The 25875-nt window shown below is 39.1% G+C and overlaps 1 protein-coding gene across 1 annotated transcript in view; it reads right to left on the reverse strand.

The window, feature by feature from the left end:
• Window positions 1-2930: 2930 nt before the first annotated feature.
• Window positions 2931-25875, reverse strand: part of TRAPPC10 (trafficking protein particle complex subunit 10) — a 48837-nt gene continuing 25892 nt past the window's right edge. The window contains exons 12-23 of the mRNA XM_020783909.3: window positions 23301-23441; window positions 18747-18856; window positions 16597-17111; window positions 14696-14837; window positions 13548-13706; window positions 12185-12417; window positions 11575-11675; window positions 11132-11258; window positions 9021-9191; window positions 7906-8083; window positions 6978-7172; window positions 2931-5754 (exon numbers count right to left, since the gene is read on the reverse strand). Of these exons, the coding sequence (XP_020639568.3) occupies window positions 5516-5754; window positions 6978-7172; window positions 7906-8083; window positions 9021-9191; window positions 11132-11258; window positions 11575-11675; window positions 12185-12417; window positions 13548-13706; window positions 14696-14837; window positions 16597-17111; window positions 18747-18856; window positions 23301-23441 (2311 nt within the window). The 3' untranslated portion in view covers window positions 2931-5515. The remainder of the gene's footprint in view (window positions 5755-6977; window positions 7173-7905; window positions 8084-9020; window positions 9192-11131; window positions 11259-11574; window positions 11676-12184; window positions 12418-13547; window positions 13707-14695; window positions 14838-16596; window positions 17112-18746; window positions 18857-23300; window positions 23442-25875) is intronic.

The raw sequence follows: 25875 nt of genomic DNA on the forward strand, positions 1-25875 counted from the left end.
TTAATTGTTGTAAGCCGCCCAGAGACCTTTGGGTAGAGTGGGTGGCATATAAGTTAAATAAATAAATAAATATCACGAATGGTAATTTTAATCAGAACCAAAAAGACCTAGTTTTCTTTGACAATTATTACTTTATCTAAAATCACTGTAGAAAAAAAATTAATGGAACTAAAGGTGGTTATTGAGTGAATTCCCATATAAATTTGAATTGTGTACACTAAAATCAGAAACACCTCACTTCTCTTATTAAGATAGCAAATGGAATAGCAGGCACAAATACACTGCATCACAGAGCATGCTAGGGTGTGGAACTGAAAAGCCAAAGAAAGTGCCACCATTTCACTAACCACATCTGCAGTAAGTTGGCCTTTAGTAGGTTGCTCTGTTTTCAGCTTATTTCTGATGTAGCAGTGTGTCAAAACACAGTAACTGTAATCCAAAACTTGATACTGTATACTATAACCACTGACACATTTCTAATGAGATAATCTTTGAGGTGCTTTTTTATTATAAAAGACGAACATACCTGCCTGTCACATATATATTCTTTCTATTTAATTTGGCTTCATCAGGCTATTTGAATACAGCATCTTCAATTTAAGTCCCATGGGTCAAGAATATTAATGTTTAGGAAAAGTCCTGCACATTAACTTGATCTCATAGAACAGAACGCAATATAAATCAAACCAATATTTTGTTGAGAGGACTGTGGATGTTTTGCTAATTCTGTGTCTATGTCTAGAGCCCATTCACACATATTTCATTGTGATGTTAGAGCTACGTACTGTACACTAATGGAAAACAAATAACAAATTTTCCCTACTTTATTCCAGAGCTGTTCTTTGGATCATGGACATAAGCATGTCAAACGTTGATTTTAGAAGACACCAAAAAACTGTACAGGTGTATGAAAGGGTAGTTCTGTATTGGGTGGGAAATCTACTACGTATATGAAACTTATTTATACACAATTTCATGAATATTATGTCATCAGCCTAGTGGGAACCATGGACATAGAAAGAAACCACATGAAGTATCCTCGGCTTTCTATCCTGAACATTCTAATCTGTTCTTCTAAGAAGAGCTTATTTTACCATTTTACATGCTGACCTGATCAAAGGTCTCATCTGACCATGGTGATGCATGTCTTGGCTATATCCTGGCTGAATTATGGCAATTTCTATTGAGCTGCCCGTGAAAAGCGTCCAAAAACCTCAGAGGGTCCAAAACACAGCAGCCAGATTGATAACGGGCTGACTGCAGGGAACTCACAACCACCCCCCTCTTACAGCAGCTGCACTGGCTGCTGATCCGTTTTTAAGCAGAATTCAAAGTGTTGATTCTAACCTATAAAACCTTAAAACAGCTTGGACCCAAGCTATCTCAAGGACTGCTTTCCCCTTTTTATGAGCCTACAAGAGTGCCAAGATTATTGAGGGAGATCTTACTCTGGGCTCCATCTCCCTCACAAGTGCATTTGGTGGAGACAGAAGGAGAGGACCTTCTCTGTTGCTGCTCCCAGACTTTGGAACTCCCTCCCACAACAGGCTAGATTGGTCCCATTTTTGTTGCCCTGCAAGCAGGTGAAGCCCTTTCCCTTCAAACAAGCTTTCTCTAAGTATCTGGCTGCCTGAGGGGGATTTTTAAACAGACTGTTGTACTTTGCTGCTTTGAATGTGTTTTGGTGTTATTTTTTATGGTACTGATCCTTTTTACTATTTGTATACTCACTGATGTTAGCTTTAATATTGTCTTTTAATAATGTAAGCCACCTTGGGTCTTTTTAAGGAGAAAGGCAGGGTAAAAATATTTTAAATAAACAGACAAAAACCCTTCAATTTCCTAAGTCAGAGTAACCTTTCTGTGGGTGGGAGGGGCGACTAGCTATGTGGTGCCCGGCTTCAAGGACATCAGGGACTCCCCAACATATAAGGACAGCCATGTGTTTCCTTTTGCTGTCCTAGATCATGCTGCCTACCTGTCAACCAACTATGCAGTAAATCTGTCTTTATCAGGATTCCAAAGTACATAAGCTTATTGTGGTTGTGGCTGGTCTGAAACCTCCAATTAGCATAAGTACTGCTTACGAAATTACAAAGCTAACCTAAAGACGATAAGACAGCTTCAGTAGCTAAATCCTATACACCAGCAGTCCCAACCTTTTTGGGACCGCGTACTGGCTGAGCCTCTGAGGAAGGCAGGGCACCCCCCACACGCTCTCTCGGGTGCATGTGCGGAGCAGTGGTAGACTCCATGTGCCCGCCAGTGCCGGCATGAGCGCTCCCCCACTCCTTCACACATCTGCAGGAGTGCCTGTGTGCCCGCCCACCCCTTCGCTCAGGTGCATGCATGAAGGGATGGGGGAGCGTGTGCGCAAAGCAGCTGCGGGGAGGGGAGTGTGTGCAGGGGGGCAGGAGGTCTGTCTCCGCGGCCTGGTCCAGCTCAGGGCACGGACTGGCACCGGGTTGTGGACCGGGGGTTGACAGCCTCTGCTATGCACTTTAATTTATCGTGAGGTGCTTGGTATTTTCTTGCAATACCGCCTGGTCCTGTGGAGTAAACTAGGGAAGAAAAGCTACTAATGGAAGAAATCTCTGCCCCTTAGCCCAGATTACTGATTTAGGGCTTCTTCTAGCTTAGTGGTTTGCATATCTGGCTGTGGAGACAGAAGGTGGGAGTTGGATTCCCTACTGTGCCTCCTGTGAGCAGAGCCAGCCTATGTGGCCATGGGCAAGCTGCACAGTCATAGAGTGCCTGCAGAAGACGGGAATGGTAAACCATTTGTGAGTATTCTGTACCTAGAAAACCCTGAAAAGGATCACCATAACTCAGAACTGACTTGGTGGCACATTATCATTATTCATATCCAAATATCTCAAACCAAAGAACATAACACAACAAAACTTGAATTTCAGAAGAACTGTAAGCAATCTGTTTAAAATATCCAAGTTTTTATTTACTTTATCCACCGGTTTGCTTTGTTTTTTATTAACATATATTCCCCAAGTTTCATGGCACCACTTTCAATCAGAAATAGAACTGTAATGGGATTTCTAGGTATTCTTGTTTCCTCTTTACTTTTCTACATTTAGTCCTCTGTGTATTGTAATAGGATCTTATAGAACTGCAGATAAGAAACACCAGAAATGTCACATTAAGGTCAGCAATTTCCATAGGAGTAATTTTTCCAATCACAAATCTGTGAAATTCACAAAAATTATACTCCTTTAACTCATTTGATAGTATTTACAAGCTTGAAAGATATCTATAAATAGTATAATCTGTAGTTTTGCAGATACACGTATGGAATCAATTATTTACATCTTTGCCCAGAAACCAATTCCCTCCCCTTCTATACACAAGTATCTTCTTAAGTAGTGATTAGAATATGATTTTGCTGTATTTTAGTGAAATTTCTCATTTCAACATAAATGTGAGAAATCTTATGCCACCCTAGAACCAATCCAGAAAATAGTGATACTAATTGCTAATAAAACTCCATCCTGCCTTTGAATTTTCACAATAAATCAAGTTGCCACCACATTCTAAATGTATTTTTAGATCTGTTCACAACTTTTTAATGTAAAATAACCTCCTTCAGATTCAGTACATTTTCTAATTTAAATATAAAGTGTGTACATAAGAACATTGTGTGGTCTCATTAATTCTTACAAGTGAAGTAACAAAGTAAAAGATAAGTTTGTTGAAAAAGTGGTTAAGATATTGCACATGTTTTTACTGAGTGAATTAAAGCAAATTGCAAAAAACAAAACAAAACCTCAGACAGTAATTTCATGAGCAGGAATAATCCACTAAAATTTCTACTGTGATAAGAATATTAAACTTTATGTTTATATTTTAAGTCAAGTTTCAAAATCAAGAAATACTGGTAAACATACAACTTGTCTTATTTTCTCTAAAAATAAACTTTAATTGCTCTTAAAAGTAATCAAGAATGAACAGAGATACACAATGTTAAAATACACACACATCACCGAAGTCTTAACACTTTGAAGGATTTGGATTTCTGGTTTCTTATGCAACACTCCCCCCCCCCCGCCCACCCACGGTATTAAAACATGGAAACAACCAAGAATTCTCATTGTTCCTATAAAGCCTGTTCATAGGAAAGAGGCTGCTTGGTAAGAGGCTACATACGTTGCAATTAGAAAATAATTGTGTAAGCCAGTAACAGGCATGAACAGCAGCTAAGACTGCAGCAGTGAATTTTAGAGAAATGCTTATGTACAAAAATACATAGTTTCTGAGAACTGGAAAAGATTCTACACACTAGACTTATTTACAAGCTTTGACTTTCACATGAATAAAAACACATTTATTTTGTCCTTGATTCCCAGAGCAAATTATACACAGACATTACATCAGTTAGGTTAGTTTAGACTTTTAAAAATAATCATTTATACAATACATTTACAACTGAAAAACAATCAGTTGGTATGGTGTAACTGTAGTTTGCTGGACCAGAAGGGATTCAAATCAGGACCTTAAATCTCCCTATAACTAAACTATAAGATCAATCAAATAAGGTTCTCTACAACTCTTCCCTCTATTTATCTCCAATTATTTTAGAATAAGGTGCAAATACATATATGGCTCTGTAGTCCATAATAAGTTAACAGCAGTTGGAACGGGGGAAAAGAAACTTTGGTTTTCTTAAATATCAAGTGAAATATTGAATTAAAAAGCTATATAATTAGACTCAATATAGTAACTCACTTAAATATCAATCTTGGGGGAGAACTTAATCCAGTGAATTTTTACTCTCAACTTAACCACTTGTGTGCCACTTCATTACTTGCACCACAATAGAAAGGAATGAATGTGTGTTTGCCTGTCTGTGTGTTTTCCCTTGGTGAATTTAAGTAACAGCTCTCTACATGGTATGAGTTCAGAAGTGCTAGCGGGCCAAAAAATGTAATATATTCCAAGGCACAGAAGTGAAGTCTTCAAGAAAATATATACACATATTTAGAATCTTGCAGACAGCTCTGTGATTAGGAATCATACACTGTATTATACAGAGAGTTATCCTGGTCCAGGAAACCTGACAGACGTGTGACAAGGAAAGCCCACACTTCAGTCATTAACAGCCACACTGCAAGGCTTACTATATGTCAACCTGAAATATTTTTGAAAAGAAATCTAATTACTCCCAAATAAATTGCAATTCAGAGAACTGCTGAAATTAAAGAACCAATTAGATTAAGCATCTTTTATTTCACCAGCAGGATGACAGAAAAAAAACCCCCAAACCCCAAAATTCATTTTAGACACAAAACACTCTAACGTAGCAATATAAACTAGCTGACACAGGCATCACTGTACATTTAAATTGATACAATTATTTGATGCTTCCAGGGCCAGGAAGGGTTGCGTTGCCATAGGCCTTGTTAGCGTTAGAATGTTTCAGTGAAGAACAATCAGGTTATAATCCCTTAAAGTGCATTTAAATTCAAGTCTCATGTGCATATCTATCCACATTGAAAGACAGCTGTCATGTGACATTGACCTCCAGAATATGATCATCCTTGCTGGGAATAACAAGTATTTGCATGCCAGCGCTGGAATTGAAGACCTGTCCTGGAGAAAATGATTGCAGCCGGGGCATTGGCAAACCTTTGTGTTCTGCACTGGCTGCTGAATGTATGCTGCCTCTGCTCTTTATGCTACTGCTGTCAGCTTGATCATCCATATTCTTATCCACAGAGAGGTTATCATTTTCAATCCAACTATCTGTTTCAAAACAAAAATACAAAGCATTGCTCCCTGTGCATCTACAGTATTAGTAATAATCAATTTATTCATTCAATACCAGCTTCAAGAACGAGACTTTATTGCACTGTTTAATAATTTATGCATTTAGATCTGTCCTACAGTGTGCTCTATGCAAGCTTAGGCCAGAAAGATCATAACTCCAGGTCATGAAATAGCTGCCAATGGCCTGAGAGTACCCAGCAATGACAACTCCCTTCCTTACAGCCAAAGACTTGGGTGCCTTGGATGGAAGGCAGAGAAGTCCAGCTCTTTTAGTTGGCTAGTGAAGAGACTAAAGGGTCTGGGACAATTCTCCTCTTTTAAATTTTGCCTTTTCTGTCTTGATTTTAAAAAGCTTTTTACTGAGTATCTTATCCAAACATTAATCTATAAATGCTGTAAACAAAGTATTGCAATTAATGGAGAAGACCTAATACTTATAGATTTCTGTGCACTTACTGGAACCATCACACATGCAAGAAACCATTAAATCATTATCTAGGCATCTATCCATCTCAGTCTTGTAAGTAAAGGTAGTGTCCAAGAACTGGTTCTAAATAATGCATACATCAACACAACACTAGGTTCTGCTTCAATCTTTGAAGTGCAGCTGTTCAAAGAACAAAGGCCTGCTACATTGTTAAAGCTTGGCCTGATTTCAGAAACTGTGCTTGTCTGGTCACAGATGAATAAGAAACAATGTTTAATCTAATTTTAAGGGGCTGTTATTCTCTGTTATTCAAGTCTCAGTTTAACTACTAAAATGGTTGGATTTAAATTTTATTAACAATAATAAAATCCAAGAGCTCAAATCCTGGTGGGTATTTCCACCCATGGTGTTTTTCCTATTTGCTCACCTAATTTTTTTTAAACCATATTTTCAGAATTTAGTAAGGGCATAGGTATGTCGTAGCAAAAGCAACAGAGTGTTGTGATACATTAAAGACTAAGTTGTCCTCACTGGCACAATCTGAAGAAGTGGGCAACAGTGTGCCAAAAGAAACACAGTTTTTGAAGTATCACCAGACTCTGTATCTCATTTTCACAGAAGGGGAGCATCCACATAAATATCCAAATAAATAGTCAAGGATTTCCAAGTATACTCTGAATACTCTGTCACTGTCATCAGCATTCTTTACAGAAAAAAAACAGATGTTTTTAGTTAGGTCTTCCACATAACTTTTAAATAAATACATTCTTACCAGCATCAAGCTGCATAGAGTGTGCAGAATGGTGAGGGAGGTATTTAAATAACCTAACATCAGGAAAAGGGAGGTAACCAGCAAAGAGTGGCATTACTTCCATGTGTACTTTGTGGGTTGCTTGGACAGCAACTGGCATTGATATCACTCCTGAGCTTTTTCCACAGACTGCCCAGTTACTACTGTTATCTACAACTGAAATAAAGACAAATGGTTATAAAAAGAAATCCAAGTTTCATTTACTCATACATTCATTTACACTATGATATAAGCTACAGCTGTAAGATCCTTTATATGATGTACATGCACGAGGAAGGGGGAGAAGTCCAATCATAAATTTTACAACACACTGCAGCGCAAAGTGAAACTGGGGATTCAATAGAATAGCCCACTCTTGTTTGTAAGTTACAGGCATCTGCCTTGCTTCTTAAAATAACTCCTTATTCAGCAAGTAAGGTAAAGGCCACTTGATGGGGTAAAGTGAGACTAGAAGGCTGGTTTTAAGAAGTGAAGCAGTGAGCATCTAGTGCACGCGCACATGACAGATTTTTCAGCCCCCTCTCCTCCAACTGCTGACTAACGCCTTATTTATATTAATATATCTCTTTAAAATACTGATAAGTTTTAAGAATCTGCTTCTCTAAAATGCTGCAGGAAGATTAGGGCTACAACGCTACTTAGATTTACATTGAGTAAACATGCATGGACTGTCCTGTAGCATACTTAATAATAATCAGTGTCTCACAATTTTGAAACCACCTTGGTTTTCTCTTCAGGAGAAAGATGGGACAGAGGTAAGTAAATAACTATGGGGTAATTACAGAAGTTTAGTTTAAATCTTCATTGTACTGAGATTCCAAAGAAAAAAGCAAGTAACCACTACGACCAAGAAACCCAAGTCTTAATGAAGTCCAATCAGTATGCCTACCTTCATACATTAATTTCGTTGTACAGTATCCATCAGATTCTGTTAATGCTTCATCTTTATCCACATCCAGGAGGTCTGAAAGGCGGGTTATTGACACTTCCAATGAGCAGAGTGAGCCTGTTTTACAGTATTCTGCCCCCGATGGGGGCGAAATCTCAGCTTTCACGTTGTACAATGTCTGGCAGGAGCATAATGATATTTATGGTCAATGTTTTAATACATACAACATGCAATATTTCCACACAATTTAAAATGAGCAAGAAAAATAACTATCTACAAATAGTTATATCTACAGGAATGAGCCTTTATCCCTCATCTTTGCAGAACATAGCCTCAAGCTGCAGAAATGAAGGTTAAGAATCCTGCAATGTAATACTTATTGTAAAATCAGTTTTATAGTGTTTTAAAGGAATGTATTATCTATTTTATTGAAAACACAGATCTCTAAGCTAACTCAACATACTACATTCAATACATAATGTCTGCCTCAGCTGTGATTGTAATGAACAGAATGCTCATGATTTAGTCTTATCTCATGAAAATCTCTGTGTTACCACCAAACGGCATCAGAAAGTTTAATAGTGGCAAAGAGATACAACACAATCTACAGATATGCCCTAAGCCAGGGGTGCATAAACTGAAGCTCTTCAAACCTCGAGACGAGGCCCTCAAGGTGCATCATCTCACTGCCACTATCAAGTTCTCTACCTAGCTGATTTCCCACTAACGTCACAGAGATTGTTCTTTCTCTGCTGCTGCCTGCAAGTGAGGCGTGATCTGTTTCAGGAACACTAGGGAGATAGATAATTGGTGGAAAAGAGAAAAGAGGCTTGGTGCTTGAAACTGCACAGCACAAACTCCTAAGCAACATATGTGACTCACAAGGCTGTGGACCTCTGCTTTAGATGCCTTCCAAGTAGAAACTGTTTTAAGTGGTCTCTGTGTAACAAGTGCAAAGCATAACCCAGCTACAGTTTCAGTACTGTAATAAGTTTACAGCTCCTATCCATCCCATGTACACATTTTAAATCTATACTTTGCAAATCTGATTCCCATCTGGAAAATATTGACCCTATCTAGGATAGCTGTTCTGTATCAAGGTACCAATAACATACAAAAAAGTTTTCCAGTTGGAATTCGTAAGTGTACGGCTTCAGAGAAAGCGAATGCTCTTCAGAGGGTGCTGATGAAAAGCTCAGTGAGAACTGGCACTGCAAATATGAAGGAAGCTCTTTTTTCCATTTCAATTCCCAGACAAAATACACTGCTTGCTTACTGTAGATGCACTGAAAGGGAGAGGTTTAAATCAATACGGTAGCAATGGATGATCTTGTCAGCAAACAAGCTGGCCCTAGCCAGCAAAAGGTGATACAGCAATATTTTAATATCTTACAGTAAAATAAGAATACATTATTATATAGAAAGTATAATAGACAGTTTTCTCATAATTTTGGTTTATTAATATTTTTCTACTACGTGTAAAGGACAATGGCTTTATGAAATTGCCAAAACCTAAATAAATGTGTCTATTAAAATAACCCTATGATGGTGATACATTTCTACTTATTGCATGCAGTTTTCAATGTGTATTGTTTTGGGGAGTACAGTGGTGCCTCGCTTAGCAACGTTAATCCATGCAGGAAAAAATGTTGCTAAGCAATTTCATCGCTAAATGGAATTAAAAAGCCCATAGAAACGCATTAAAATGCCATTAATGCGTTCCTATAGGCTTCAAAACTAACCTTAAGCGAAAATCCTCCATAGGGGCGGCCATTTTCAGTGCCTCTAAAGCAAGGACACACAGCAGGCGGCCATTTTGAAACCACCGATCAGCTGGCCGAAAATGGGGGCTCTGCAATGATCGCTTCCCCGCGATCATCGCGAAGCGAATTTTCCCCATAGGAACCATCGCTAAGCAATCACTTTTGCGATCGCTTAAACTCCGTCACTAAGCAATTTCGTTGCTCAACAGAGCGACCACTAAGCGAGGCATTACTGTACTCCATTTCAAAGTAGTGTACAACAGAAATCCACTCAAAGGTCCATGTGTAGATTTATACTAATGGGCTCGTAATAGTTCTCTATGGCCCCTAGTCCAGGATCTATGCCCCAACTTCCAGAAGGAGACAGGATTCACAGATGGATTCAGAGAACAAGTGACTGTTTACACCACTACCACCACCACCACAACAAAGGCAACCCAGAGAAGCACCGTTTTCATTGGGTTAACAAAGGTTTTTTTTTCCTGGTAATATTAGGGAGACATCACCAAAGATAAACAACATATTAATCACACATGTTGAGATACAAACACAGAATTTCCATCCTGTTCCATTTCACAAACATCAGTTACGTTTCACCGTACATACAATTACTACTAGGCATTTATTTACTGACAGTAGGATTAGGTGACTTGTTATCAAATTTGGATAAATACATCTTTACGGAAGAAAGCTCTAATTCAAGAACTAGGAAAAGATTTGCAACCATTAAGATTCAAATAGAGTTGGGCATGAACTGTACTTTGGCACAGTTCAGCAGACTGGGCCCACAGGTGTTGCAAGGGTTCACCGGATCATCTCCCCCCTTATCACAACAATAAACCCATAACAAAAAACACTCTGATCACCATAATCACCCAATCTTCTGAAAAGGACAAAAAGCTGATCCCACAGCTACAAATACTCAACTATCCCACACACTACACCAGAACACAGACAGAGTTCTAACTCCTGTCCTCTGAAGATGCCAGCCACAGAAACTGGTGAAACAATAGGAAAAAAAACCTCCAGAATACGGTGAAACAGCCCAAAAAACCTAAAACCATCAGTACAAGTATCCTCCATGGCTCAATGTTTGAGGTTTTTTTAAAAACTTTGTCAAAGATCTTCCCAAAACTTCATTCTCAACATACCCTCAAATTGCTGAAGTATTGTTTAAAATTCTTCAAGGGGCAATAAGAAAAGAGCAAAGCCAGTAATCACTGTGTGTGTGCAAAAGCTGCTCTGTTTCTCATTCCCAAATACCTTTTGGGTATATCACATACTAATAATGCAGTTTCCAGGACACATTTTGTTTCTGCCTACTCTCTTACAAAATCAGTATCTGTGCTGCAGCTTTCTGCAATAAGCAATTGGGTAATAGCTGGATGTTGTACGAGACAATGAGCCATAGTGTGCATTCCTCATACTACCTAGTTAGAACAACAAAACATGAGATTGTTTACCTGTTTAGCTTTGCAATTTAGAGATTCAAGACTTAAATCTGCACCATTCTCAAAACTTTTCAGATTACTGTCAGATAAATGAAAAGAGATTTCTGACATGTTCTGCACAGAAATCTGTATATATTTCCTAAAAAGAAAGAGAAAAACCAACATTATTATACTGAGAAACACTATTAAGCTTAAGTACTTAAAAATCAACCCTATAATTGCCAATACAATTTTATGCATCACTACTCAGAAACAAGTCCAATTGAATTCAACAGGATTTACTCCTGGGTAAATGGATGCAAGATTTTGACTTAAACAAGAAAAGCAGGAAACCCACAGGCCAGTCTGGGGTGAAAAGGTATGTTCTAATCCTTTGCCCTTTCACAATGTGCTTAACTACAGCAGTAAGATACATATTTAATGATGGAATGAGAATGAGATCTTGAGGGGGTTACCTTTTGCCTGTAGATAATAAAGAATGCTTGGCCCTAAAGGGTATGCTGAATGTAAGAGCAATAATGGTAGAGTAAATTGACCATGGACAATCAACAGTTATCTGTAAGAAAGACAGAATGATATTAAAGATAGTTATCAAAAACCTATGAAGTTTATTATTTTATGCAACTGCCAATAAACCCAAGTACTTTATCACAGAACACAACAAAGCAAGTTCTGAGCCTTTTTGATCGCAGAATTATTGCACTGTTGCTCCGGAGATTCTGTATACCATGGACATGGAAACTGTTATACAGTAAGCAAGTTGAAACTTTCAAACCCTTTCATGATTTCCCTGAGGAAGCAATGCCTGGATATTTTACTTTAAAAAAAGTTGAATGTGATAGTTTACCCAGAATAGTGAAGAGACTACTATACTATCACGTAAACACTATTAGAGGGATGAACAATAGCAGGAACAGGCTGCAGTGGGAAGCACGACAGTCAATATTAAAAAAAGTAATTAATGTTTTTACTTGAAAGGTTACATAATCCTAGTTCATCAGTTTATTATTCATAGGCCAAAACAAGTTTTTAAAACTAAAAAGTCCACTATTCATACTTGCTTACCTTTTGGTCAACTGCAGCCATGCCACTGTTAGATGTCTCTTTCTCTTTACTTTTTTGCCGAACATCTTTACTGACTTGATGCTCATTTTCCATTATACCTTTTGGGGTTGATGGCAAGTACAAAACTTCGAGCTCAAAGGCAATCACATGATATGCAGGAGCCATTGGTAAGCTAATGCTTGTGATTTTCTCAGATGACTGAATGATTAGTGATACTTCTGATGCTTTTTCTCCTGTTACATAAAATATAAAATAGGTTCTGTAATTTAGAAAATGTATTTCAAACATGAAATACATGGGCCTATATCCTACTGATTTTTCACTGAGTGGAAAGTCCTACCACCATTGTAATGTGGATCACGTTGCTTGCATAAGTATTATCCATTGCACAAATGGTGACTGTCCAGAAGGCCAACTGTCCACTTGTGTGACAACAATGCTTGCATAAGTGGCATGATTCCACATTACTACACATTACAAGCTTTCCCTCATTAACCAGCTACCCTTTTGATTTTTAGACAGATTGTTATGTATTACTGCTTTAACTGGATTGTTAGTACTACTTGTGTTTTCCAATTTTGCATTTTCAATTTCTCAGAGTGACATTTTTAAAATTTTTGTATATTTACTCATCTTTGCCTTAATATTACCTGTTAATTGATGTAAGAAGTCTCCTTATTCATTGTTCATAATTTTTAAATGTCATCGTTTAAAGATGTTAACCACTGCTGTATACTCATTATTTTCAACTTTAAATATTGTCTTTCATTGTTGTAAGCCACCTCGGGTCCTTCTCGAGGAGAAAGGCGGGGCAAAAATAAATAAATAAACAAACAAACAAAATATGCCAATGGGATGTTCTGCCCAGTGATAGCCTGCCCTAGCAGGTCACCAGAAATAGTATTTATTCTCCAGAAGACACCTTTGGAAACTTGTATTTGAAAGAGAAATATGAACATTCAGAGTTAAAATGGAGGTGGAGATAATGAGATGGTACAGATAAAATGTCAGGTGATGGTTTGTGAAGTCTGAACCAATATTTTTGCACCAACAAACCAAAACAGTGAGACACTTTTGCACCCTGGGAGGCTGCTGCTGAAACAGCACCTGAGAATTTTGATGTGTGCGAAAAAGGAGAAAACCCAGAAATCATGGTCTGCCTTATATCTAGAACAATTGTGGTTTGCAGTGTAAATTATGGTCAATTTAACATTTTGTAAAGAACATTTTATAATGACTACAGTATAATAACTATATTTACATTAGTCATTACAAAGCATTCAGATCAAGCCTCTTTCTTTTCTCCTCTTGTTCATATTTTGTATGCAGAAATTAAAATGAGTAAATTATTAAAGCTGCATACCTTTAGTGTTTGAGTAAATCACAGCTTTACTTTCTGGGTGGTACAAGACTACCATGGCATCAGCATTACTTAGCTGTAGTGCATCTCCATTCTTTATGGTATAATGGCCAGTAGTCACTGTAAATTTTACCTTCTGAGGAATGCCAGCCAAAAGGCTATCTGGAAAAAATATGATATGATGTTAAAGAGAAACACAATTCATTATAAAGACAAAAGATCATTTATGAATAGACATTTGTGAATATGATCGTAAACCTTTACTGAATCTATGTTCAGGTTAGACAGTCTTTATCATTACACTAAATATACTTCAGTTACTCTTAGTAGGCAAAGCTTTCCTATTGTAACTTCTGCCTATCCTGTAATCATACAAAGAATTCTAATAGAATAGTGGATTTCAGCTATGCAATAGTATTTCCAGCAATAGCCTTAGAACGCCAAACATATTTAAGATCCTCCTCCTTCTGAGAAGTTCTTAAAGAAACGGAGTAGTTTCCTGTCTTAGATGCATATCACACTACCTTACTAAAACCAAGAAAACGGAGGCAAGGTAGACTACACTGTGCTTCCCTCTCTCAAATGAGCACAGGCATTGTAATGGACACTACAGGAATCTACCTTATGGTGGGTGCCAATTGAGTGGTAATCAGAAGACCAGAAGATCCTTTGACCCCACTAAGCAGAAATATAACATGCCCACTTGCCTCTAAACCAGTGGTTTCCAACCTTGAGTCCCCAGAACTTCTTGGACTAAAGCTCCCAGAAGCCTTCACCACTAGGTGTAAGTGTGCTGGCCAGAATTTATCAGAGTTGTAGTCCAAGAACATCTGGGGACTCAAGACTGGGAACCACTGCTCTCAAGAAACAGGCATGCTGATATGGAACTCCTCTAAATCTTACCAACTATTTTGCAGGAGTATAAACATACAATTTTTGGCTGTAACTATCTGGCAAGAGGTATTTATTCAAATATATATGGCTGTCTGACAAGTAAAACAATCAAGGTAGTGAACAAATACATTACATTGAAATATATTATTGATCAACTTAGTTCACAACTTGCCTGTTGTGTTCCAAACTGGACAGTCAATCATTTATATATGTTGAGAGAAAAGTGATGCAGTGCATTTACTAATTAATCTACCTACCAGCACAAGGTTCTACTTTTAGCTGTGGCTCCTGAGAGTAGACATCATACTGTACAATCGGGTAAATATGAGGAAGGACGAATTGCATTTTGCCCACTGAAATGCATAACTGCCTGAGTGTGTATGTCCCAGGTTCTTTGCCCTATGAGAAATTTTTAAAAAACTTTCAAAAGGACATCAAAATAATTGTCAGAAGATCATTTGGCATAACATTTGTACAAAGGAATAAATTTCTTAATATTCGCAGAGCTTATAATTATCCAGAAGAAACTGCATTCTGATACTAAATATTTGTGATATCACACCCATAGGATTATTGGTACGCCCATGATTTTTGTTCAGAGAGAACAAGTGTTAGGGTAGCTTCAGGTGTATTTTTAAAATATTGTTTTACTTTCTGCACATAAGAAGAATATGCAAAGACAGACAGAGAGAGAGGACTCTTATAAATCAAACACACATTCTTAAAATTAAAACACGGTGGCTGAAATCCTGCTGCTTAGTGTAGCAACTTACAAAAGAATAGGCCCATTGATAGGGGGGGATTTGATTAGCAACTCCTCCATAAGTTCCATTGATTTAAATGGGCCTCCTCTAGTTGCAATGTACTATATCACAGTAGTTTGCAACTAGAGTACGGCCATTTGAATCACTGGAACTGATGGAGTTGACTAACCAAATCCCTAGTGAGTCAATGGGCCTACTCTAGTGCAACTTACTACACTAAGTGACAGGATTTCAGCCAATGAATTGATGGGTAATCAAGAGTTGAAATGGAAATGGTAGCTTCAAGATATTTAATTACATTTCTCAACCAGTACCCAACAAAAACAATTGGCCTAACTGGGAAAATGTGTTTAACTTGCATCAAAAATAGAGGAGAGCAATTAAATTTAAGTCTGATGGAAAACAATTTGGTTTGTGAAAATTAAGTGATAAACTCATAAGCAACCATTGTTTTCAGCTACATTATTAACAGACACCCATTTTTAGTATTTTTGGAAAATCAGCCATAGATTGTATTTATGGTTGCTGATGAGCAATAAGAGGAAGTCCACTTTTGTAATTTTTTAAAACTTTGTGGTAATTAATAATGCACAACTCATTTATTTGTAATTCCTATCTGCAACCAAAAGGTGGCTAACAGGCAACTGAATGATATTACTGGAAAATTACTGAGTGATGCATTAGTTAATGTACTGTTAAAACCTATTTTGGCTTGTGGTAACATCGTCAATTTGCTAACCTTGGCTTCAGACCACCAAAAAAAAATTCTTACAAGAAAATCATATTGGTTGTACAAGAGAAGAAATGCTAATTCTAACCAATTAGCTACGTAAGCGCTTTAGAGAAGTGACAAGGACTGAAAATAATATCTGGAATCCTACTGAAACAGCTCCATGCATATAAGGCTGATGATGTCATCAACCAAGGTCTTTTAACTTTAATCAAAAGTGTTTTATTCCCTCCATGTCAGGTTATGAGGTCCCCTAGGGATTGACCAATGAGAGACTTTAGGACCTTTTGGACAAGGGGAAGGCCTTTAATATCTGGGATTGATGGTGATAATTTTCAGACACTGAAGGCTTTCCCACCATCCTTAGAACCCCAAAGGCTTCCCAAGATCAAAAGGGATCACTAGGGAGATCAGAACATAGGGGTGGAGAGAGGAAAATATTTAATTAAAGATAAAAGGCCATGGCTGACAGCCTTATGTGCTCAGACCTGTGCCAACATGATCTCAGCCATTGTTTTTAAATTTTCTCTAGGAAGAATAATCCTAGATCCAGCCAGATATGTCAGGCACAGCCTAAAACAGGATGAAGAAGGCAGGAGATAAGTTGCAAAGTTAAAGAGACATAGCAATTATGGGTTACTCTACACCTTCTATAAAAACATACCTGGGTTCTGAAAGCAATTTTATTGACTCCTGGTTCCAGCATGAAGTTGCTACACTTTAACACATGGGCACCATCCTCAAGAGTCAGCCCCATGGGTATTTCTAGAGAAGAGCAGCTCTCTTGCCTTCGTAACAACATGTGAACATTTTTGCAGATGATGCCAGTTGTGTTCAAAGAATTATCTGATGGGCTCCTTTCATACATCTCATACAACTCCAGCATTGGAAGGCTACCTCTTCCCAGAGACAGACCTACAACTTCATTTGGAAAGCTTATAATACCATTGGAAGTCTTGTGTTTTGTAAGCCATTCTGCTGTCTTCCTGTAGCTATTTTTTTCAATGCTGTAATGGACATTAATAGCAATGTGATCCACATTCACTGGGATAGGCATCTGATTTTCTAATGTCAATTCTACAGACAGTGTTCCACCTACGTGGATCACAGCATTAGGAGGATCAAAATGTAGATTCTTCAACTGTGCGAAGGAAAGCATGGGCAATGTAACCTTCTGGCCTGGAAAGAAAGATAAATGTGACTAAGATTACATTTTGCTAGCACACTAGTTTTCACCAAAGCAATGTTTATTTGGCCAACACTAGTTAGCCAAGTGTACACAATAAGCTCATAATTTGTTGATCTCAGTATAAATAATAATACAGATTTACAGTACAGTGGTGCCTCGCTTAACTAGCGCACCGTAGAACGACGAATCCGCATAGCGATGGGGTTTCAGCGATTGCAAACACGATCGCATACTGATGGCCCCTATGGGCAAAAATCGCTTTGCGAAGATCGGTAAGCATTTCGCTTACCGATCTTCGCAAAACGAAGCCTGACGATCAGCTGTTCAGCGGGTTCAAAATGGCTGCCGGAAGCCCCAAAATGGAGGCGTGCAGCGTTTTCGCACCCTGCCCTCGCTTACCGAGGGCGCGAAAATGGCTGCTGGCTATGGACAACATCGCTGAACGGTGAGTTTTCGGCTGATTTGGAACGCATTAAACGATGGGCTTCCCCGTCCCGTTCAGCGATGTTTTCACATAGCGAGGGTTAATCCGGAACCGATTAACCTCGCTATGTGAGGCACCACTGTACACTGTAATCATGCTAGTCAAGCAGAGAAAGTAGCTTATAGTGTTGTTTATCTTGGTAAACTTGATCAAGATTTATAGTACACTGTATCCAAAACTCAAGAGAAGTACCTGAAGTACCCTTTGGAATGTAGTCATAATGTTATTGCTTATGCATTTAATTCAAGTCTTGTACAGACAGAACAGTTAAATATACGTACATTAAAATCCTATGTAAAAATGCAAACATTTGCAATCTCATATTAAGCAAATTAAAAACATTTGCATAATTTCTCCAGTTCTGTATCTTATTATGCATACTTTACCTAGTTTACTCTGATTTCCTCTCCCCTTGACTAGAAGGAAAAATTATGCAGGGTACTGAATCCTGGGTTCCAAACTTGAAATAACCATTCCCTCCAGCTTCTAAGATGTCTGCAGATATGGCTCTCACACTTTTGACCATATCTTGTCTACCAAAAGGACTAGAAATGTGATCTTCTTCACACAAATTAAAGGCTTAGTAATGGAATGATGCAGCCACATTCTGCAAATGTTATGTGCTCCCAATCAATCGTATATTTAAGGTCAAAGACCAGCAATATATTACAATTAAAATACAATTTACATAACCTTGAAAAGCAGAAAAGATAAACTTCCATGTCAACATCTTCTTTTAAGACATCTAATAACACAGTAAACAACTACAGATAAAACATAGGCCAAAAGCCATTATTGCATCGTTGAAGGTTCACTGTCATAATGTTAGGCCAGGGCAACCAGTAGCCTCTACGTGCTCCCATGAAACTGCACAGATCTAATGAAAATAGAATGTCTTTTCAATTTTTGTAACTTTCTGGAGTTGCTACTCATCAAATAAGGCAGCAGACCAAAAGAGGGCTGCACATGATATATTGAGCTAACTAAAACCAGCAAACACCTGCAGAAAACAATTCCTTCAAAAAGCAAATTGTGTTTCACCAGAAAACAGAGTGGGTTTCAAAAGCATTCACAACAGTGAATTTGCTTAAGAAAACATAGTCTGGCTGAAGTTTTACAATAAGCATTTCTAAACTCTTACCTTCTTCTGCAGGTTGTTTGGCAAAATCTAGTATTTCTTGGCAAAAGTGTTTGCGGTCTTCTTCTGTTAAGTTGTTATCACTAGCCAGAAGACTGCTTGTTTGGAGATAGCTGGAATAGAGATAAGGAACTACGAAGAAAGGTCTGTATACATGCGTGTGGAGAAAACAAACAAATAAACAAAAAGCCCACACAACACAATGAGGCAAAAACAAAATGAATGATTATCCCAACACCACATTTTACATTAAAAATACATCCTGGCAGACTTCCGGCTTGACGTCGCGACGAGACAGCAGCAGGAGGACAGAGCTCTGTCCCACTGTGCTGAATTCTGACCCGTTTTGGGACTCCGTGGGGGTCGGAACCAGCCTGGAGGGGTGGTGAACTGGGGGAGGAAGCCTGTTGATCACGGGGGGCGGCGGCCGCCCCGGTTCGATCCAGGAAACTCCCTAAACAGCCAAACGGGCAGAAAGAGGCAGCCTCGGCAAGCCTCCAAGTCGCTGGCAGCTGGCGGAGAGAAGCAAGGAATAGCACCTGGCATCGTTGTTTTTCCATCGGGTGAGAATTCTTTTACAACTAATTGCCTACGTACTCCTATATATGGGGAAAAAGAATAGCTATCTTGTCTCAGTAACTTTTTAAAGCGGCAGAAAATCTAGTGAGAGGGATAGCTGAAGAAAGTAACTTTTTTTAAAATTACACTTTAAGAGTATTTACTACCTGGCGTTATAAGCTTAAGAGACCTTCCTGCAAATGAAGTCTGGATATTATTTTGTCTATCTAAAGCGTTTGGAACAATTCCCAAGAGGTGACCTTGGACTTTCTGTGGTGGTTTAAGGCTGAAGCACTGCTTATCGCCTCGTGAACTTCTCTTTGTATTTGGCTGGAATTAACCCTAAAGTGGACTTTCTAAAAACTGTTCCTTGGGTCGAATTTGGTTCAACTCTACATAGCTAAAGCGGAACTCCTGAAATGATTCTGGAAATTTGGAACATTTGTTTATAAGTATCTAGGCAGCAGAAACAGAATGGCACAAGGAGAATTTTGGAATGAAGTCAAATTTATGCTCCAACAAATGTTATCGGCTGTGACATCTCATTATGAAGAGGCCAAAGTATCCAACCATCAGAAAGACTATAGTCCACAAGCAACTGGAAACAACAAGGAAGGAAATGGGAGCATCACAGAGGATGTATGCCAAATCAAGCAGCAGCATGAGAAAGTTAATCTAAGAGAAATATCAGTCTTGGACCAGAGGAGAGTACCAAGGGAAGACAAAGGGGAAAAAACAGCAAAATTAACCAAAAAAAGTCTGGAAGACTCATCGAAGATAGACCAAGTACAAAAGGAGACAGTGGACATAAATCAGATCTACAAAATGGTTTTAGAGGACATGAAAGAAGACAGAATGTTTAGAGATATAGCAGGGAATGGGAAAGGAGGAACCAGAGAGGGAATTACCTAGAAAGATGGAAAAAGGGAAAACAAGGAAGGGCCCCTTAATATTGGAAACATGTTTATATTTATCATTTGGATCTGTAAAAGGGTATATTCTATATATCAAAAGGAGAACTAAATTGGAATAAGGGAGCCTGAATTAGGGTAATGATGTAATATGGTGATTTCTTATTTTAGGCAAACTAAACTAGATACAAAGCTGGGTCATGGATCTGGAACTACTTTCAATAAGAATGTTATTAGAAGATCTTGAGAATTCTATATAATATGAGAGCAATATTATGATAGTAGCTATACTATATACTAAAATCTGTATATGAATGGTTTGAAAGATGGTCGGAATTTTGGGGAATAATCCAGAAGACACTGAGATGTAAAAAACAAATAATTGTAAGCAAGTATGTAACACGATGTCTGATAAGCACAAACAATGTAGATAGGAAAATTAATAAAAAAAGTTTAAAACAAAACAAAAATACATCCTGGATAGTAATATAATCTTTGTAATTGGCCAAAGAACTCTCAGAAGTGCTGTCCATTATTTTCTTGAAATCATGGGAAATGAGTGAGGTCTGAGATTATTGGAGGAGGGCTAATGTTGTCCCTATCTTCAAAAAGGACAAAAGAGGAACCTGGTAACTACAGGCTAGTTAGCCTGAGGTCAATCCCAGGGAAAATTCTGGAACAAATCATAACACAGACACTATGCAAGCACCTAGAAAACAATGCAGTGATAACTACAAGCCAACACAGATTTGTCAAGAACAAACCCTGCCAGATTAATCTGATCTCATTTTTTTATTGGGAAACCTCCCTGACAGAGGGAATGCTGTAGACATAGTATATCTTGACTTTAGCAAAGCTTTTGCCAAAGTGCCTCATGATAACCTGATTAGCAAACTAACTAGGTGTGGGCTGGATAAGTGTCAGGTGGATACACAACTCGCTACAGAATCATACTCAGAGGGTGATGATTAATGGCTCCTTCTCCAACTGGCCCAGTGCTATTCAATATTTTTATTAATGACTTGGATGAGGGAGTACAGAGAATGCTTGTCAAATTTGCAGATGACACAAAATTTGGTGGAATAGCTAATACACTAGAAAACAAAACAAAATTCAAAATGATCTTGATAGGCTAGAGCACTGGGCTGAAAACAACAGAATTACATTCAACAGAGATAAGTGAAAATCACTGCACCTTGGAACAACAAACCAAATGCACAGTTACAAGATGGGGGATTTTATCTGTCACTGTGATTGATGGGTGTCATTAGCTGGTCTTTTGTGTGTAGTGATCCCTGGTCCTTGTGGCTGGGTAGAGTTCGTTGACCTTTTGCACGCTTTATTTTTCAGAGCTGGAAGCCAAGTTTTGTTGAGTTTCAAACTTTCCTTTTTTTGTTGACAGTGACAGTGTAATCTCTCCTCCTTATCACAACAATACGCCCACAACAAGACACACAAATCACCCATCTCCTGAAAAGGACAAAAGCCTGTCTCACAGCCATAAATACTCAACTCCCAAGCAAACCACACCAGAGCACAGAATGCTGTCCTCTGAAGATGCCGGCCACAGGACTGGTGAAACATCAGGAAGAACAACATTCAGAACACGGCCTAAGAGCCCGAAAAACCCACAACTACCATTAGATCCCGGCTGTGAAAGCCTTCGCGAATACTATTCTGAATTTCTTTGAGGATTTATCCTATTCATGTACAAGGTAAAACTACCCAGCTTGGCTTCTGTTGCCCCCCTCTTAACTAGGACATTGACTACAATTTTATCTGTCTAGTATCCACTGACTTCTAGTTTCTACTTACCAAAAAATGTTTGTGTTTCACCAAAAGATAGAGTGAATTCTGAGTAATAACAAGATTTTATAATTTAAAAAACAGTGTATTGGCCACTATCCATTTCTTGCATCCTAGTGGAGGCTGGTTGTACCAAATTTAAATGTCAGCAGCCTCCTCCTTTTAAGATTCTGACTAGAGATGGGAGTATTCGTATTCAAATACCCCCACACAGGTGAACATAACAAGGGTACGGCCCCCTGGGACCATACTGTCCACTCACTCTTCCTATCACTCTGGAGCTTGCAGTCAACTAGCCACTCTTTGGCCTGATAGGGAGGCTTGTTGTCCCGCCTCCTGCCAGGAGTGCCTAGTTGACTGCGAGCTCTGGAACAACAGGAAGGGCGCGCAGAGCCCACAGCACCAGCGGAAGGGTGAGTGGGCAGTCTGGCTCCAGGGGGCCAGATCCTCGTTATGTCCACCTGTGCAGGGGTATTTGTATTCGAATACCCCCATCTCTAATTCTGACCATCAGACTTCATGACTTTATAATCAAGACAGCCTTTTATTTCCTTCCTACTCCCAACAACATATTTAGTCTTGTCTGATAAAGACATCCAGAGGACCCAGCAATTTACACATCTTTTGTTACCTTTAAGTTTGCTTAATTATGGATTTTGGAGCATTAATAATGGCTGGATCTGCTTGCATATGCTGCATAGATCAGATGATGTCATAAACTATGGCTGTCGTGAGACAATAAAAAGCAATATATCCTCCTCAAGATTCCAGGGACAGGTTAACAAGGAAGCCTTTAGGAGGCATGGAATGGTGGGGAGGGGCTCCACTACCAGTCCTGGATGAAAGGGATCCCTAGAGATTCCTAGGACCTTGGGGGAAGGAGAACAGAAAATGTTTAATTCCCTCTAAACAGCCATGGTTGATGACATCATCCAAGATGCCCAGCATAAAGTTGTGCAACAGGATTCTGGCCAAAGTGTTAATTTGGAATGACAAATAGAAGATCTCATTTCGTTTTGGGTTTTACCATTTAATTTTTATGCAGACACAAAGAGAAAGAGGAAGTTTTTTGGTGTTACTGCTGCTCTAACTGCTAACTAGTCAAAGACAAGCTCTCAATTTTTATCAAGAATTTTCAGCCTATTTGATGCCTTCATGCAGTCCTTCAAAGGCAATACTGGGGATCTCATTTAAGCCAAGAACACTCTATTATGCACATAAACTAATTTGAAAAAGCTGAAACAAACACCAATCTTTAACTTCCCCCATTTTTGAAGGATACTTTTCAATTTGTCCAAGATGCTTCTGACATTCTGCTAGTTGCTTCCGTGTATGTGTAATAAGCAATGCCCATCCCTCAGCAAGGTAGGTTTTTAATGCTCCTTGAAGGTAAACCTCAGCCTTTTGAGGACTCTTCTTCTTCCTTGGAAGTGATCACAGGTGGGGGAAGAAGGAAAAAATAAATATTAAAAAAATCAATTGTAATCTGTTTTAATAAATAACTATTTTAACCAAATAACGCTACCATTAGAAACATAAACTACGGATTACACAACCAGTGACACAAGTAATACTGTAGCATTCATTCTAACGTAACAGAATACTTTCGAAAGTTTCTCAGCTTACAATACCTAGACCGGATTTGGTATAGGTGATGGGCCTACTACTAGTATCTCACCTGACCAATTTGCAATATTTTTAAAATTTAAAGTGGAGGCCCTCCACCGGGATCACTCTCCTTTTTTTAAATACAGTGGATCGAGCAGAGATGTCCAGCACTCCGCCTTGTCCAGTGAGTCTTGAATTTTTTCAGCCTGTGACACCAGATATGCTGGACAAAGCGCTTGATCACTGTCGGGCCACCACTTCTTCTCTTGACCCTTGCCCGGCCTGGCTAATCAAAGAAGCCAGGCCTGTAACAACAGAATGGACTACTGCGATAATTAATGGGTCTCTCCAGGAGAGCAAGGTTCCTCTTGCTCTCAAGGAGACACTCATTAGACCCGTAAGAAAGAAACCAAATTTGGCAGCAGCGGATATTGGCAATTACAGGCCCGTCACCAATGTTTCTTTCCTTAGTAAAGTGGTCGAGAGGGTGGTGGTTGATCAGCTTCAGGCTCTTTTGGACGAAACCAATGCCCTGGATCCATTCCAGTCGGGCTTCAGGCCACAGCACGGCACAGAAACAGCACTGATCGCACTGTTGGATGACCTGTTGAGGGAGACTGACAGGGGCAAAATGTCCTTGTTAGTCCTCCTCGATATCTCAGCTGCCTTTGATACCGTCGACCACGGTATCCTCCTGGGGAGACTCTCCAAGTTGGGAATTGGTGGCCTGGTGTTTGCCTGGCTCCGATCCTATTTGTAGGACCGTCCTCAAGAAAGTTCAGCTTGGAGAGAATGTCTTGGCCCCGTGGAGTCTCAGTTGTGGGGTTCCGCAGGGCTCAATCATCTCCCCAATGCTGTTTAACATCTATATGAGGTGTTGGGTGGCATCATCAGGGGGTGTGGAGGCTCATGTCATCAGTATGCTGATGACACGCAGCTCTACATCTCCTTTTCACCTACTTCAGTGGATGCCCTTCTGTCCCTTCAGCGTTGCCTGGAGACAGTACTGCAATGGATGCAGGAGAATGGGTTGAGGCTGAACCCGGACAAGACGGAGGTCATGAGGGTGGGTGGCCCCTCCATTGGCGGCTTGGGAAACTTCCTCTCTTTTGGGGGGGGGGGGTGACTCTCGCCACGAAGAGTGAGGTTCGCAGCTTGGGAGGACATCTGGACCTGGCGCTCTCCATGGAAACCCAGATGGCGTCAGTGGTCCACTCCGCCAATTACCATCTGTGGCGGATTGCCCAGCTGCGTCCCTATCTTGATGGTGGGGCCCTCACCACTCTGGTCCATGCACTTGTAATCTCAAGATTAGACCACTGTAATGCGCTCTACATGGGGCTACCTTTGAGACTGATGTGGAAGCTTCAAATGGTGCAGAATGCAGCAGCCAGATTACCATATTTTTCGCTCCATAAGACGCACCTCATTTTTAGGGGACGAAAACAGGAAAAAATATTCTGGCAATTTCGGCCCACGGGGGTGGGAGTGGAGGGAGCCTCGGAAAGTTCACTTTGTAGCATGCATTGTTATTTGGCTGAAATAAAGAATTCTGTTCCCCATTGATTTCCTTTTATTTTTTAACCATTTCAAGGACTCTGGTTAGTGTGCAAGCCTGCCAGATATTTAAAAAGTATATAAACTAAAAAATTTAACTTTGCCATCTAACAATTCTTTCTTAATATTAAAGCAAATGTCATTTTTATACTTTCTCCCCTACGGGGGGAAAAGGGGCAAGGAGCCTATTTAATTCAATCACACTTTTATTCTGTATTAATGGATGTAATGGATGTGATGTCAAATCTTGCTGTGCAAATCAGAATTACTTTCTAGAAACCAGAGGATATTGTGGCTGATGTTTTGAACAGTTGCAGTTTCCTAAAGAAACATATGGAATATGTATGTGAAGGGGGACATCTATTATAATATATTTCTTGATAAATGTACAATGTTCTTGAAAAAAAATACTTTAAAGAAAGATTTATTAGTACTGGTCATCATGCAAATAACCTTCGGGCAAGAGATGTGTTGTTCTAAACATTTAATTGATTTAAACCAATCTGTTAATACACTCTTAATTCCAGGCAACTAATTAAAGTGCTTTCTTAGTGTGGAATCTAATCTGGGATGATCCACACATTTGACACAGGAAGTCTTGGACCTATCCAAATGTTCGTAACATACAACCCAGAACCACCAGCACACACTGAAGAGATTCCAAAAGAGGTCACTAAATTAGGAGAAAGGTT

The sequence above is a fragment of the Pogona vitticeps genome, chromosome 3 (genome assembly GCF_051106095.1).
Source record: "Pogona vitticeps strain Pit_001003342236 chromosome 3, PviZW2.1, whole genome shotgun sequence".
Lineage (NCBI taxonomy): Eukaryota > Metazoa > Chordata > Lepidosauria > Squamata > Agamidae > Pogona > Pogona vitticeps.